This window comes from Ailuropoda melanoleuca, chromosome 2 (assembly GCF_002007445.2).
Source record: "Ailuropoda melanoleuca isolate Jingjing chromosome 2, ASM200744v2, whole genome shotgun sequence".
Classification (NCBI taxonomy): domain Eukaryota; kingdom Metazoa; phylum Chordata; class Mammalia; order Carnivora; family Ursidae; genus Ailuropoda; species Ailuropoda melanoleuca.
In genome coordinates, this window is record NC_048219.1 from 108,208,561 (window position 1) to 108,225,186 (window position 16,626).

At 42.4% G+C, this 16,626-nt stretch overlaps 2 protein-coding genes across 12 annotated transcripts in view; both read left to right on the forward strand.

The window, feature by feature from the left end:
* The window catches only part of R3HDM1 (R3H domain containing 1), a 190,024-nt gene extending 186,670 nt beyond the window's left edge, over positions 1-3,354 (forward strand). For 10 of the 11 annotated variants that reach the window (XM_034654477.1, XM_034654476.1, XM_034654479.1 and 7 more), the window contains 3 exons: positions 649-731; positions 1,208-1,292; positions 2,006-3,354. In XM_034654477.1, coding sequence (XP_034510368.1) covers positions 649-731; positions 1,208-1,292; positions 2,006-2,367 — 530 coding nt within the window. In that variant the 3' untranslated portion in view covers positions 2,368-3,354. The remainder of the gene's footprint in view (positions 1-648; positions 732-1,207; positions 1,293-2,005) is intronic. The other variant, XM_034654485.1, reaches the window with a different exon arrangement.
* A 12,760-nt stretch (positions 3,355-16,114) lies between these two features.
* UBXN4 (UBX domain protein 4) overlaps positions 16,115-16,626 on the forward strand; it is a 59,387-nt gene continuing 58,875 nt past the window's right edge. Inside the window, exon 1 of the mRNA XM_034654489.1 lies at positions 16,115-16,492. Within this exon, the coding sequence (XP_034510380.1) occupies positions 16,411-16,492 (82 nt within the window). The 5' untranslated portion in view covers positions 16,115-16,410. The remainder of the gene's footprint in view (positions 16,493-16,626) is intronic.

Below are 16,626 nucleotides of genomic sequence, written 5' to 3' on the forward strand. Positions count from 1 at the left end.
TGTATATAAATGTATACATGCATATATTTGTAGTGAATAATAGCGGCTTTGGGGAGTGGGACCTGGCTCAATCAGTGGAACATGCAACTCTTGATGTCGGGATTGTGGGTTTGGGCCCCACATTGGGCATAGAAATTACTAAAGAAAAAAACTAAAAATATTAAAAAAAAAAAAAAAGCAGTGACTTTGGAGAGATAGAGAGCTAAATGTTTTTTCAGGGTTTTTTCCTTCTCCTGAAATGTAAGTTATATCAATTTTGAATCATCATAGAAAATGTGGATTTTAGCATCTCAAGTGGGTGAAATGGGTATTTCAGTTATTTTGGAGGATTTCATATTGAATATTAAAATAAATTAGGGTAGTTTCTCTCCATCCTATCCCCTTTCCACCCAGTTCCCACCACTTACCTTCCTTCATAGGCACTGTTATTAGTCTCTATTCCTCTCAGAAGTTTATCCCGGCTCTTTCAAGGAAAAATGGAAACTTTTAATCCTTTTTAAAAATATGTCAGTACCTACACTTTTTTTATTCTACCAAACGTGTTTTCCCTAGTCATCTTAACTATTTTGGACAATTTAGAAAACTTTGGGAAGTACTTTTATAACTGAGCAGAGAACAATGTAAAAATGTTTTTTTGTTGACTTTCAGGAGATGCCAGATACCCATTACTTGGCCAGCCTCTGCAGTACAACCCTCCTGCTGTTCTGCACGGACACATTCCAACCCAGCAGGTGTGAAAGCTAGCAGCCTGACGACCTAGGCTTTGTTGGCAGAACATCATATATGTGTTGCAGAGAGTGCAGGGGCCCTGGGCCCACCTGCTGGCACTGCACAAAGGAGACCTCTGCGCCTTAGCCAGTTGATTTATCAGTGTCGTCTGGCTGCGTTGCGTCTGGGTCTGGCCCTACTGAGAGCAGACAAGGGAGAAGGTGGTGTGCTCTTTGCCTGAGAAGTCATGTACTAGTGCTCTCCAAAAGTGGGGGCAAAGGGTGGCTGGGGCGTCAGAGCACCCTTGCTTATGAAAGACAACAAGTGACTGGTCATAGTGAGGGACAGAAATGCCATTACCACAGGGCCTTGGGATTGGATTTTTTTCTGCTGAAGTACAAAACCCAGACTGAGTATGTTTAGGTGTTAAGTGTTTAAACATTACAGTCACATTTTTCAGCACTGTGAACCTTATTTCTCATCTGTTTATGGTTTTCAGGGTCAATCTGGCAACAGGCATGGAAACCGAGGAAGGAAGCAAGCTAAAAAAGCTGCGTCCACTGACCTTGGTGCGGGAGAAGCAGGTATGTCCCTGAGAGGCAGTTGGATGTGTTTCTACAAAGTGTTGACCAGTTCAACGGTCTTTAAACAGAAATGGGCTTTCCGCTTCCTAAAGTCCTGCCCAACATTACAGGAAATTATGCCATCTATAATGTAGGGCTCTTAAAATACCTTCTTTTAATTATCTCATTTCAGATTTCATAGTGCAGTAAGGTACAGGTGGATTTAGGAAGGATGAAGGGACCAAAGGGAAAAGTTCTGTGTGAAAGGAACAGGTAGAATGACACTCTTTGCCTCTGTTTTGGAGAAAGGAAGTAGTCCTTACACCCACGCAGAGATAGTATGATGAACAAATAACTGCCTTTCTGTGGCAGAGGGCTTTCAAGTATGCACTCAACAGCCTTGGGTGGTTATGCCAAGTGCTCTTACGTTTATTTTACAATGGGAACGGGAAGTTCGAGAAACAGCCTAACTTAGAGAATCCACTATACAATGCTGTATTTCCTATGTACAGCTGTCAGTAAAAACTGAGATGGGTAGTTGAGTACTATTAGCTCTACACCCCTGCCTTAGAGGTAAGTAGGAATGATTTAAAAGATGTCCATAATTACAGTTTTGTGGGTTTGAAGGATTTCACAAAATCCCGTTCATTTCTTATGTCATATTTGGGTCTTCAGTACTTTTTGCCCACCATTTTTGGTAACAGATTATTAATTCTACACCTTTTCCATTCTAGTTGTTGGGAAGGTCTTGGAAATTACTGAACTACCAGATGGAATAACTCGCATGGAAGCTGAGAAGCTTTTTGGGGAACTCTTTAAAATTGGCGCCAAGATCCGGTGGCTCCGGGACCCTCAATCCCAGCCCCAGCTGCGTCGTCACCCCCTCTGCTGTGGCAGCGGGGACAACACTGTCAACCCTGAACGCTCTAAACCCAGTGACTTGGCCTCCACATATACCGTCTTAGCCACATTCCCCTCCATTTCAGCTGCACAGAGTGCATTGAAGAAACAAATTAACTCAGTTAACAAGTTTAAGCTGAGAACGAGCAAGAAGCACTATGACTTTCACATTCTGGAAAGGGCAAGTTCTCAGTAACAGAGCCACCTTGGACCCTTGGCCTTTATGATTCCCCTGTCCTCACCCATCTTTAATTGGCTTGGTATCTGGAGCTTCTGTTAACATGATAGAGACTCCTAGGACGTGTGGTCATGGCGTTATAGCTTTTGAAGACAGGCCAGTGATCCAGCAAAGGGGGAAAATTACACATTTCACCCCAAATGACTGTAGGAATCCACATCGGAATGATACAGAGTTAGCAGCTTTTTCTGAGGAAATGCTGTTCAAATGCCTCCTAACTTTTATAGTTATTTTGTTTTATATTTCTGAATTCTTGTATCAGATCCAAAGCTCTACTGTACAGCAGATTATTCTTCAAAATGATTACAACCAGTTGCAACCTGTATTTCTTTTTTGCAACCAGCACAATGTGACCCAACATAGAATTTGGGGGGAAAAGAATGCAGGAGTGGAATAACCAAGTCAAAACTATATACTATCTTTTTGGGGGGCTGGAGGGTGCCTAAGGAGAGCCCACAAATAGAAGATTACTCTTCCCCTGTATTCTAAACACAAACAATTTTCAGAAAACACACAGCTTCCTCATAGGGTCCTTTCCTTATTCATTTAGGTAGTATGAACATTAAGTGTAAAGTAAATTATGTTCTTAACACTTCTTAATCAAACCACTTAGATTCAAAGGGGAATAGGAATCATTTTAGGCAGGAAAATACTTCCTTTTTTTTTTTTTTAAGTGTCCCTCTGATAACTAAATGCCACTTATTTGCATTCCCCTCCTTGTGGATTTTTTGTCACCTAAGGAAATGCATTTGATGAGTGCTGGAAACTTCTTAAGTGTTTTAAAATTTGTTTTCATTGTTTGCAGCTGATCACTGGACATCAAAGATTCATTGCACTTATGAACAAGGAACCTTTTTTTCAATTTCTGTGTAATTTGCAAGGCTGTACAATGTGTGCTGATGCAAGCCTTTTTTCAGTTCAAGAGAATAAATGTTTACAAATATAGATCCATTTTGTCTTTTGTAAATTAAAAACACCTTTTTAAATGAGTATCAGTATAGAAGACTTAACCTGTCTTGAAGATTTCAATTTTAAATTTGCAAAAGATGATAGACAGTAAGCCCGCTCATTTTACAAAAGTCTTACAAAGCATCGCTTTCTCGGTGGGAGTGACTCCTGTGAGTATGATTCATGTCATTTTGTTCTATCATAAAGTTAATACCAATCAATTAAAGACAGTTTTGAGTATGAATATACTTGCAGTCAGATAAGTGAAAATAGAACATTATGTTTGTTTGGATAAAGAATCCGTGGTTTTAGCTGATATATTGAGCACCCCATTGTCCAGTTTAGCTCAAATGCTTTATAGAAAGCTTTTTCCATTTACTAGCCAAGCACAGTCAAACTTCTTGTAAACCCAAAAAGTGGGAGTATCTGCCATCTGCAGCTTGCCTGGAGCCTTATTTGCTTCCAGCCCAGACTACAGGTTTACTTTGCAACTCAAGAGCAACAGGTGTTATTAGACTCTGGCACAGATGCTCACTCACTCTAAAGCTTTTGCAAAGTCCCACTTGGTCTCAGGGAATCCCAGGCCTCCCTGTAAGCTGGTACATCCTGATGTTGAATATTTTACTCCTGGGAGAAGTTGGAGCTGCATATGAACCATGTCAGATTAAGGAGTCATGCACAGAGGAGGAAGTAAGAACACGCACTGTGAAAGTGCCTCAATACCAAGGCCAATTGAATTTTTATTATTTTTGACTTGAAATTCGAGTCAAAGGAGAGGATACACAGTTAGGGCCAGCACTGCAGCAAGAATTAGTCAATCATGCATGGGGGATGGAGACCAAAAACCACAGCCTTTTGGTTTATTTCAATTCTCCGAATATTTAACTCCTGCAATAGGATTCCTGGTACGCCTCAGTGGTTTTTTTTTTAATTGAGATATAATTGACATACAACATTATATTAGTTTCAGGTGTACGACATAATGATTTGATATTTGTATGTATTGCAAAATGATCACAATGTCTAGCTAAACATCCATCACCTCGTATAGTTACCAAATTTTTTGTGTGATGAGAACTTTTTTGAGAGTGTATGTGGTGGGGTGGGGGGGATGGGGGGGCAGAGGGAGAAGGAGAATCTTTTTTTTTTTTAAAGATTTTATTTATTTATTTGACAGAGAGAGACAGCCAGCGAGAGAGGGAACACAAGCAGAGGGAGTGGGAGAGGAGAAAGCAGGCTCCTAGCGAAGCCTGATGTGGGGCTCAATCCCAGAATGCCGGGATCACGCCCTGAGCCAAAGGCAGACGCTTAATGACTGCGCCACCCAGGCACCCCAGGGAGAAGGAGAATCTTAAGCAGGCTCCACACCCAGAGCAGAACCATCACAGGGCTCAATCTCACAACCCTGGGATCATGACTTGAGCCCAAATTAAGAGCCTCTTAACTGACCAAGCCACGCAGGTGCCCCTTATGTATAATGAGAACTTTTAAAACATATTCTCTTAGCAACTTTCAAATATACAATACAGTATTATTAACTATAGTCACCATGCTATACATTAAAACCTTTTTTTTCTTTCAACCTTGGTTTACCCTGCCCAGAGAAAATAGGTCAGAAACCAGAGCAAAGCTATTGTGAAGTCAGCTCTTAGCCACCCCACCATCACCCCTACAATTCCCTGACAATCACATGGGAATATTGACAGTCCCCCACATTATAAAAATATGTACACATTCCCTAGACTATATTCCCGTTCTTTTTGATCCTCTAGAATCTGATTTCACCTACAGAAAAATGGTGGGAGAAAGAAGCACACACAGGAAGCTTTTAAGATGTGATTTGACCCAGACTTTAAACCTTCCTAAACACAGCTTCAAATGTCCCACAGCTTTGGCTGTAGATTTTTCCAGAGCACTGACCATATTTAGGGACAGATAGTACCTTTGCGGATAAAACAGGTCATCCCTACCTATGCCGATAATAGCAGCTCCAGCAGCCCCTTCTTTGGGAATGATAGAGGTCACTTTCTTTTTGTCCACTTCTACTTTATGTATTAGAAAGCTGAGAATATGGCTTAATGTTGTTGAGCCCTTGGTTCATGAAGAACATGAATATATTGGGTATGTGTTGGTGCATCTACAGCACAAGGTGTGTTTGTCATGGTGCCAGCAGTAATTAATGATTATTAACTTGTCATCTGAGCTAACAAAATAGGTGTCTGAACCCTCATCCAAGCTAGCCATTGTTCTGATCTCACTGGGAGGGACCTGCCACCTGGGAATAGTATGGAAACACAGGTCTCAGTAGAACCCACATTGCCAAGTGGCTTGGGAAGAGTCAAAGCCAGTACATCCACAGCTACATCAGGCAGCTGCAAATGTTAGGTTTTCTGCATGTCATCAGCAACAGAAAAAAATGCAAGTGTAAGACTTCAGCAGAAGCCAGCCACAGGGCCTTTGTGAAGGCAACCAGATCCCCTATCCCAGTGTACTACCCGCCCACATAATGAAATATGGTATGTCTAATCCTCAAAAGCAGAGAGCGCAGACTCCATCTCCTGCTAAGGTCCAGTATGGCAGTAGCATCAAGGTGCTGTCTACATGCTGGTATGATTCAAATCTAGCCCCATGTTGCTGGGAGTTCTAGAAGTCTTATGAGTTGATGCTAAAAGAAAACTAGAGGCTCACATGAACGTATGCAGCCTGTATATAGGCCTTCATTAGTCTAGAAACAGACTGTTATGGCTGCCCTTTAATCTACCCCATTCCTACATATGCTCAGGCTGCATATTGCATATCAGTCCTTTTCCCCTTTAGTATCTACACTTGGAATCATTTTGGTTTGATTTCACCAGCACAAGAATACTGGAAATGCATAATGAAAAGACAGTAGGAACTTCTGAATCAGAAAACAGAAAAGTTGGTTCTTTGCAACAGGAGGGGGAAGCATTGAAATGATAAATTACTTACTACATAATCTCCCCAATACCCCTTAAAAAATCCCAGACTATTTCAGTTATCTCTTGCTGTTTAACAAACCACCCAGATTTGAGTGTTTTAAAGCAATAATCCTATAGGTCAGAAATTTGGGTGGCTCTCGAAAAGGATGGCTTGCCTCCTCTCTGCCTGAAATTAGCTGCCCTCAGCTCAGGATGGTCTGGGCTGGAAGTTCCAAAATGGTCTCGTTCACATCTGAGTTCCAGGGGCTGACTCCCCACTATGATGCCTCAGTTTTCTACATGGACATTCTCTCCTTAAGGTATTTCATCCTCCAAGAAAGCTCTGTCCATGTGGCTTCTCCAACAGCAGAGCCTGTTGGAGTCACACCCTGGACATTAGATCACCAGAACTTACTCATCTTATGACTGAAAGTTTATATTCTTCAACCACCTTCACCCACTGCCCCCCACCCCAGGATGCCCAGTTTCTGTTAAGTACAGGGTTTTTTTAGAGTCTACATATAAGTGAGATCATAGAGTATTTGTCTTTCTCTGACTTATTTTATTTAGAGTAATGCCCTCAAGCTTCATCCATGTTGTTGCACACGGCAGGATTTCCTTCCCTTTTTTTTTTTTTTTTTCGTTTTTGTTAAATGGCTGAATAATTAAAGGCCTCTTTAAACCTGGCCTTGGCGTCATTTCTTTTGCATTCTACTAGTAAAACGAAGTCTTGGAGCCAGCCCACAGCAGAGGAAATAAAGCCTGTCTCTTGAGAGAGGGGGCAAAAAGGATGAAAGATGTGGCAACAACCATCTTTGGAAACAATTTACCACAAACACAAACACACAATAAAAGTCCCATTGACTCTGCCTCCCACTCAAATCCTGAATCTGACCTCTTCATCTCCATTACTCCCACCCAACCCAAACTATCTTCATCTGGTGTTTGAACTACTGGAACAGCCTTCATAACCTGTCTCCCAGCTTCCACTCTTGCTCCCATGTCCTCACATTGCCAGAAGGACCTAAAAGATAATTCCCCTGCCAAAATCCCTCAATGGCTTTCTATTATTAAATAGCAAATGCTTATTTTGGCTTACAGAACTCTACGTGATCTAGCCCTGCCTAGTCTCTGATCTTCTCTCATACCACCCAGGGTATCTGTACTTGCTGCTCCCTCTACCTGGAATGCTCTTCCCGTGAACTCTGCCAAGCTGACTCCTTTATCTCTCATATCAGTGTCCCCAGCAGAGATATTTGTTAGCCACCCAATCTTCTCTATCGCTTTATCTAAATTTTCTGCATCTCATTTATCACTATTAGGTCTTTTCTTTGTTTTCTGTCTACTACTAGTATATAAATTCCATGAGATTGGAGGTCTTGCCTATCTTGCTTGTGGCTGTATTCTCGAGCATCTGTTAGTTGTTCAACAAATATTTGTTGACTGTTTAATGACAAAGAGAGGATCAGAAGAATCCTAGCTTCTAGCTGTGGTCATTTTACTGGTCTTGAGCTCTCCTACTAAGTGATGTCAGGAGATGGTAGACAGCTGGAATAGGAGGATGATTCACATAATGTGCTCTGGCTCTCTTGGCACTTAGTTTAGCTCCTTAATGACTGGGGCTGGGGCAATGATGCTTGGTCACAAGAGGAAATGGAATAAAATGTGCATATAAATCCCCTGGGTAATCTTTTAAAATGCAGATCCTCATTCAGTAGGTGTGGGATAGGTCTTGAGAGTCCCCTATGTCTACAAAGTTCCAAGTTGATGCTGCTAGTACTCAGACCACGCTTGGAGTAGCAAAGCACTAAGGCATCCCTATTTTCAGAGAAAGAACTCCAAGCATGTGGCTAGAACTGGGACTTGCCTGGACATCCTGAGAGGAAGAGGCTATTATTATTCCAGGTGATGAGAAAATTCCTAAGAATAGTTGAAAATCACGAAGCCCTGACACGATTAGCTTCATTAACCCCACATGTAAACAGAAGAAACAACCCTCTTCAACTAACATGGACGAAAGCCGATAAAGTACTCATTTTATACTTTGGCCCCCACTGTATCACAGTACAAATATCTATGAGTTATTCCTCTTTAACTGTGGTCTGCATTATCCTATATTCCATTGTCACCAAAAACATCACTCTTGGTAGAGGACATCTGTCAAATTTGGATACCTTTTGAATACCCCTTCTATTTCTAGATTTGGGGGAATTCCCACATTACAAGTCCTTCTTCCCCAAAAGAGTGGCCAGGATGACTCAATTCCCAGCTTCCCTTTTGCTCAGAAGACCGAGACTGTGATAGGGCTTGTGATCTGAGGCTCCACCAGCCACATGCACATTCAGGAGAATGGGATTAGGAAGAGAACGAAGAGAGGAAGCAGGCACTGCACAGAATTCCTTGTAGTTGTATTGTTCCTGTATGTCTGTACTACATACATGATCTCATCTCATTCTTAAAATAATCCATGGAGGTCAGTATGACTAGCTACATTTTAGTGAAGCTTGGAGAGATTAAACAAGCTAATAAGTCATTTCATTAGTTCTAGAACTCCAGAGACTGTGCCCTACACTCTGTATCCCTTTCTTAATTGTATGTAACACAGTTTATTCTTTTTTTTTAAGATCTTATTTATTTATTAGAGAGAGAGAGCATGAGTAGGGGGAGGGCCAGAGGGAGCAGGAGAAGCAGACTCCCCTGCTGAGCAAGGAGCCCAATGTGGGGCTCGATCCCACAACGCTGGGATCATGACCTGAGCTGAAGGGCAGACCCTTAACTGACTGAGCTACCCAATTGACCCCAACACAGTTTATTCTGTATTATGTGACTTATTTGGTTTTAATCATGTACTGCCAAGAATTGCTAGTTACCCCCTCATTTTCTTCCAACTCCTGAAGCTCTATTATTCAAAATGGTAGCTACTGGACACATGTAGCTAGTAAATGAATTACATTTAAATTAAATTAAATATAAATTCAGTTGCGCAGTTGCAGTAGCCACATTTCAAATGCTCAATAGCCACACGTGGTTAGTGGCTACCATACTGAAAACAGCAGATACAAAACATTCCCTCCATTGCAGAAAATTCTATCAGACAACACCGTCCTAAAAAACAGATAAAGTCTCATACACCTTGATGTCCAGTAGAATTTTATGTACAGTAGACCCAATAAATTGGGTCTTGATTAGACAAAGACTGCAAATACAGTGAAAACTAAGTATGGATTGTACAGTGGTGCCTGGCTGGCTCAGTCTGTAGAGCATGGGACTCTTGATCTTGGGGTCATGAGTTTGAGCCCCATGTTAGGTGTAGAGTTTACTTTTTTAAAAAGTATGGAATGTATGATTTGAGGGTATAATCTCAAAAATATGCAGAAATGTGGGGTAGAATAGTGAATGGGTCTTCTATATTTGGTAGCATAGGAGAGCACTGTAGTCTCAAAGTCCCCTGCCATTTCATACCTGGACAACTGCAGTAGGTTCTGAGTGCTTCTCATTCCCCTCACCATCTACTCTCCACTCTGCAGTCAGGGTAGAACTTTTTTTTTTTAAGATTTATTTATTTATTTATTTATTTGAGAGAGCAGAGACAGAGATAGAGAGCATGGGCAGGGGAAGAACAGAGGGGACGGAGAGAGAATCTCAAGCAGGCTCCCTGCACAGTGTGCAGCCAACATGGGGCTGAATCCCACAACTCAGATCATGATATGAGCTGAAACCAAGAGTTGGACAGTTAACCAAATGAGCCACCCGGGCTCCCCAGGGTGAACTCCTTATTTTTATTTTTTCTAATTTATTTATTTATTTAGCCAAAGCCCTTTATTATGTCTCCCACCGCTGTTTTGAGTTTCTTCTACTCAAAAGCACTTGTAATTTATGTAGCCCCACAGTGGGAGAAGGTTCGATTTGTATGCTTCCTGGGTATGGAAAATGGCTGGAAAACATTCTTGATAGAGGCCCAGAGAGTGCAAGTGACTGAACGTTTAAGTGGCAGAGCCCCGCGAGAGCTAGGACCCAGGTCCCTGCTACGCCCAGAGCAGCGTCACCATGCGAGGGTGAACTTTTTAAAACACAAATCATACCATATCACTTTCCTGTTTAACACCCTTCAGGGACTTTCCACTGTCCAAAATCCTTAACATCACCTCCTAGGTCTTGCATGCTATGACCCTTGTCTACTTACCTCTCTAGGCTTACCGGCACTTGCCCCCTCCCTTCCTAGGTTCTGGTCACACTGGACCTCCCTAAGCTTCACAAACATGCCATATTGTCTTGTCTCCAGAGTTCTATACAATAGTGATCTTCAACCAGAAACTGGGGCTCTTCCCCATCTATAGCAGAGATCAGTTAGTTTTTCAGCAAACTATGAGGCGGTGGAGGTGTCTCTCTTCCCCGGCACATTGCCAGATTAGGTTTTCCTGCCCTCTGTACCTAGATGGCCATGTGTCTGAATTTTAGCGAACAATGTGAGCAGAAGTACATGCCTGGCACCTAAGCCTTCTGAGACATTCCTCCTTGTTAATCAGAGTGGGGACTAGAAGCTGGCTGTGATCAGTATCCCCAGAGGGCTTGATATAAATGCAAAATTTCAGGTCCAACCCCAGACCTACTTGAATCAGGATCTGCATTTTTAACAAAGATTTCCGGGTGATCTGTAGACATTGAAATTTGCTTGTTGGCTGCATATGGAGGATCAAAGGAGATCTCCAGGGTATCAAGAAAAGAAGCAGCCACTGGATGGGAAGATTCAAGAGTTCTTGACTATATAGAACAGAGCCCCATGTACCAACTCCCTTTTACACCTCTGATTGGCATAGTCAGTGAAGTGAATGAGAAATAAGCCTTTCTTGTGTTCAGACACTGAAATTTGAGGACTTTTCCCCCATGTAACTTACCCTCTTCCTGGAACATTTATTCTTGCCACCTTACCAACAACCTCTGGTTAATCTGTGCTCATACTTCAGATCTTGCCTCAAATGTCACTCCTTCAGGTAGCCAGCTCTTCCTCAGAGCTCCCTATTTCAGTCCTCATACTAAGTCATTTCTGCCAATATTAACCCTAATAATATCCTGTACTTTCTCTCTGAAGCATTAATCACAATGGTAATTATATGAGTAATTGGCCAATTAGTTGCTTAATGTTTTTCTATCCATCAGCATTTAATTTTCAAAGCAGGAAAAAAAACTACTGCTTTTGTTTACTAATACATTCTCAGATCCTACCAGGGCCTTTCTCAATAAATATTTGTCCAGTAATTAAATGAAGAAATGATCTGGCTGAGTCAAATGCTTTGAATCCTGAAAGGCACACATTTATTTTTCTTAAGCATGGTTTTGGCAGGCAGGCAGAAATAATAGCTAGCATGTATAAAGCAGTTAATTACTATGTGCCTCACATTTGCTCAACACTTATAAAGGTCCCTATTTTATGACAATAGCCCTAAAAGGAGAGTTTCTATTTTTATCCCAGTTTATTAGTGCGGGAACTGAAGTGTGAGAAGGGTGAAGAAATTTCCCAAGGTCACACAGTAAGTGTTGGTTGTATAAATGAACCAGGAAAGCCTGATTCCAGAATCCATGGGCCGAACTACTTAAGTTACTGCCTTAAGCCTTGCTAATAGAGTGACTGCCACTTTTTATTGGTCTTATTCACCTGAATCTCTATGAGAAGCCAGAAAAGAACACCATCCCATCTTTACTCAGAAAATTTGATTGTTGTGAGTGAAGTTTGGAATATATTCCAATGTTCCTTCTCTCCCTTTTAAATTTATTTGCATCCATAAGTCTTAGTAACTAAACTATTCTCTCACTAGTCTATAGGCAAGTGGTTATCCTTTGTAAAATCATTTTAATTTCTTTACATTTTTCCCTCTTTCACTCAAGAAAAAACAAAAACAGAGAATATTATTTTCCCTTTATATGTTTTTTAAATAAATGTCTTTGCAATATGTAAGTCATACAGCCTCCTCTGGTGGTAAACAGGTGCAAGCTTCTGTGGAATAAAAAAAGGGGGGGGGAAAGGTTTAAAACTGCAGGTGTGGGACTTTATATTTCAAGGTGATATTACCAATCCAGGTTTGACTTCTTTTTCAAGCAATGGTAAAGGGCTGGCACTGAATCATTCACCTTCTTGTGAATATTGGGTGTCTTGAAACTTACAAATGGATTTATGTCTAAAGTTATTTTTTTCTCTTCTTCCTGTTAAAATGGAAAGGGTATCTCTTCTGCCTGTGCTCTGGGTCCCATTCCAGCTTCTTTAGAATGGTGGTGAGTATAATAAGCAACATTTGACTTACAGTAACTGTCCTAGTTATTATCTCACAAGACAAGACTTGTGTTATCATAGATACAAGTGCTTTCCATATTCCATTTTGTCATTCTTAGAGTGTTGGTAATGTCATTCCTCACGGCCACAAGACAGATGCAGCAGTACCAAGCATCATCTGCACACAACCACATACAGCAAAGAAGGGTTGTGATTTCTCCCATGTGTCTCTTTTTATTAGGAAAACTCCTCCTAGAAGTGCCCTTCTCCCTTCCCATGAGGTTCTGCAAGGAAGGAGAGGTTGAAAAAATAAATTTCTGGCAGTTTCCCCTCTCAATGACACCCCTTCCTTGCTTCCCCCTTTTCTCTTCAACCCATTGCCATTTAGCTTACACAGGGAAGAATCCAAAGCGCCTCTTACTAAGCTGATAATCAACTCTCTATGTTGCTAAAAACAATGGACGTTTAAAATCTTATCTAAATTGACCCAACAGAAGGATTGAACATAGCTGCTTCTCACTCCCTTCTCAAAACTCTCTCTACCCTTGGTTTCTTTGGTATCACACTCTCCCATTTTCCTCCACACAGTCCCTCCCCCCAACCCCACCATTTTTCCTGAGTTTCCTTTATTGTTTGTATTTTTCTATGCAACCCTGTAGATGTTAGAGGTTGAGACTTCAGTCATATACTCTTGTCCTCACCTCACTGCATACTCCATAAGTGATAGCATCCTCCAGAGCTTCAGCTGTCCCTGTATGTAGAAAATTCCTACCTCTATGTTTAAGAACTATTTTCTGAGCTCCAAACCTAGTATCTGCCTACTTAACATCTCCATTTTGTGTCTCCAACCCTTCAAAAACATGTCTAATTTTGAACTCACATCTTCATGCGCTCCTTCCCCTCACCTGCTCTTCCTTCAATGTTCTCCCTCTCAGTAGCACCTTCTGTACAATTTCTCAAGAAAGAAACCCAAGGTTTCTTCTTGACTCCTCCTTCCTCAAATTCTGTATGTAATAAGTCAACAAAACCTCTTGGGTCTGCTTCCAAAACATCAAAAGTATCCACTTCTCTATCTCCCTTACACATGGACAGTAGCCTCTTAAACCAGTCTCTTCACATTCACCCATCCCACTTCCAATCCAATCCATTTAAACTGTAGCATAGTTGCATGTGAAAAACCACAAATCTTACATGTAATTCCTCTGTTTAAAATTCTTCAATGGCGGGGCGACTGAGTGGCTCAGTCGTTACGCGTCTGCCTTCGGCTCAGGGTTCTGGGATCGAGCCCCGCATCCAGCCCCGCATCGGGCTCCCTGCTCAGCAGGAAGCCTGCTTCTCCCTCTCCTACTCCCCCTGCTTCTGTTCCCTCTCTCACTGTGACTTCCAAGGCCTCGTATCATCTAATTCTTGCCTATCTTTCCAGCCTCACTGGCACCACACTGCCCTTTCTATGTTTTAGCCACACTGGGCATTTCAGTTCAAGTGTACTATTCTCACTTGCTTCAGATCATTCACATTACTGCTTCCTCTACCTTGATTAGTCTTCTCTTTCACCTGGTTAGATTTTCCCTGACATGTCACTTCCTCAGGAAGGGCTTTTCTTAACCCTGCTATCCATGTTTGGTTATCACACATTTTTGGTCATCATCACACATTTCTGAAGCACTTAGAATTCCCCCTTTTGTGACACTCATCCTCACTTACGATCACTTGTTCAGTGTCTGCCTTCCTCTTTAGATTGTGCAGTCACAAAGCCAGGGCCCTTGTCTGATTGCTTCACTGTATCCATGCCAGGTATGTGTGTCTAGCTCATAGTAGATGAGCAATAAACATTTCATAAATGAACTAAAGGCTACGAATGATTCTTGGATTGTTTAATTCTAACATTAGAAATAAAGACATCGCTCTACTGAAAGAATTTATAGGTTAATTGAATTTTAAGAAATCAATTTAAAGTTGATATTGAAGATCAACTCTAAATTCTTCTTGAGAAATGATGTCCTATATAAGCAGCAATGGTCTGTAATGAGCATTATGTTTCAGTGTATAATAACACTATATAAGAGGCCTGATTGGAAAAAAGTAAATACAAATCAGAGTGCAATATGTTAACTATTTTAAGGTAAAATGTTTATAGGAAAGAGGTGTTTTCAGATGTAGCACCTTAATCCTGCAAAGATTGTCAAATGGTTGTACTGCTGAGGGGGCAATTCAATTGATGTAGAATGTATAACATATGCAACTTCTTAAAAAAACTATACAAGCCTTAGCTAATAGTTATTAGAGACTGCGTAATTCCAGAAAGTATTAAATATGGACCAGTTTTCATTTTATTAAACAAAATTTTTTTCTAAGATTTCATTTTTAAGTAATCTCTACACACAAGGTGGGTCTGGAACTCAGGACCCCAAGATCAAGAGCCACATGCTCCACCCACTGAGCCGGCCAGGAGTCCGGGATCAATTTTTATTTTAATGGCAACCAAGCACAAAATGCTCTATCTTTTTTTTTTTTTTTTAAATTTTATTTTATTATATTGTGTTAATCACCATACAGTACATCCCCAGATTCCGATGTAAAGTTTGATGCTTCATTAGTTGCGTATAACACCCAGTGCACCATGCAATACGTGCCCTCCCTACTACCCATCACCAGGCTATCCCCTTCCCCCACCCCCTCCCCTCTGAAGTCCTCAGTTTGCCTCTCACAGTCCATAGTCTCTCATGTTTCATTCCCCCCTCTGATTACCCCCCTTTTCTTTATCCCTTTCTTCCCCTACCGATTCCTCCTAGTTCTTATGTTCCATAGATGAGAGAAATCATATGATAATTGTCTTTCTCTGCTTGACTTATTTCACTTAGCCAAAATGCTCTATCTTGAGAATGGAACATTCTCATATAAAATCGTAAGCAAAAGCATTATCTGTCCTTCTCTTTTGGATTACCATGGAGAATGAATATCTACTCTCTGCTTTTAAGTCACTTTAGAAAGCCGCTCTGGCAATAGCACAGCCAGTGTTTTGAGGTTTTGGAACGATTTCTGGCCAACGACTGGGAAACTGCTGGAGGCTGTACCAACATCTCCCCTCAGGTACATGGGCTGTATTTATTAGAGGTTGACGTTGCGGTTTTTACCCTTTCTCTTCTTCAGGGTTAAGCGGCTAAGTTCAGCACAAGTCGAAGCCCGCTTAGTTCTGTACAGAAAAACACCCACCCTATCACACAATGGCCACTAATCAGAATAAAGAATTACATCGTCCACAATTAGGGTTTAACTCGGGGCGGGGACGACTTCCTCCATACTTAACGTCTCAATGAGGCGAAGGAGAGCGTCTCCTCGACAAGTGAGCACCTTGTCCTCTCCTCCCCTTTACAGATTGGGATAAGGCTTTCACTACTGCCCCCTTCAGCCGTGCCCCGGAAACCACAGTTACATTTTCCACCTAGGAGGAAAAGAAGCCTAAGAAGACTACAATTCCCGTCATGCCTGTCACGAAGGCGTCGCCGACGGGCTGTAGCGGTTAGTCATCTTTCCCACCGGCCCTTTCCACTTCCGGAACTTCTCGGTCTGAGGCCTAGCGGCCGCGCGCGCTCACCAACTTGCCAACGAGACAAGGCACTGGGGCGCGGTGCCGACGGCGGCGCGTGGCGTCACGGGACGGAGGGCGCGCCTGGTCCGCGCGCTTCCGCGCGTCCCAGGGGACTGCTGACGGATTGCGTGCTTGCGCGAAGGCGGGGGGCCGACCAGTTGGGGCTGCGGGGGCCGCGGGCCAGACGAAGGAGAGGGCGGGGCCAGCTTCGGGACCGAGGCGACAACACTTCGAGCGAGCGCCTGGGCCCGAGGAGAGCGATGTTGTGGTTCCAGGGCGCCATTCCGGCCGCCATCGCGTCGGCCAAGAGGAGCGGCGCGGTCTTCGTGGTATTCGTGGCAGGTGAAGGGGGCGGGGGCCCGAGTTGTGACCCGACACCCCTCCGGCCTACCTCTAATCTAGGGTTTCCCCCAGCCTTTCCTCCGTGCTCCGACAGGCCCAGGCTGCCGTCCCTGGCTTCTCAGGCTTCGTTCCGT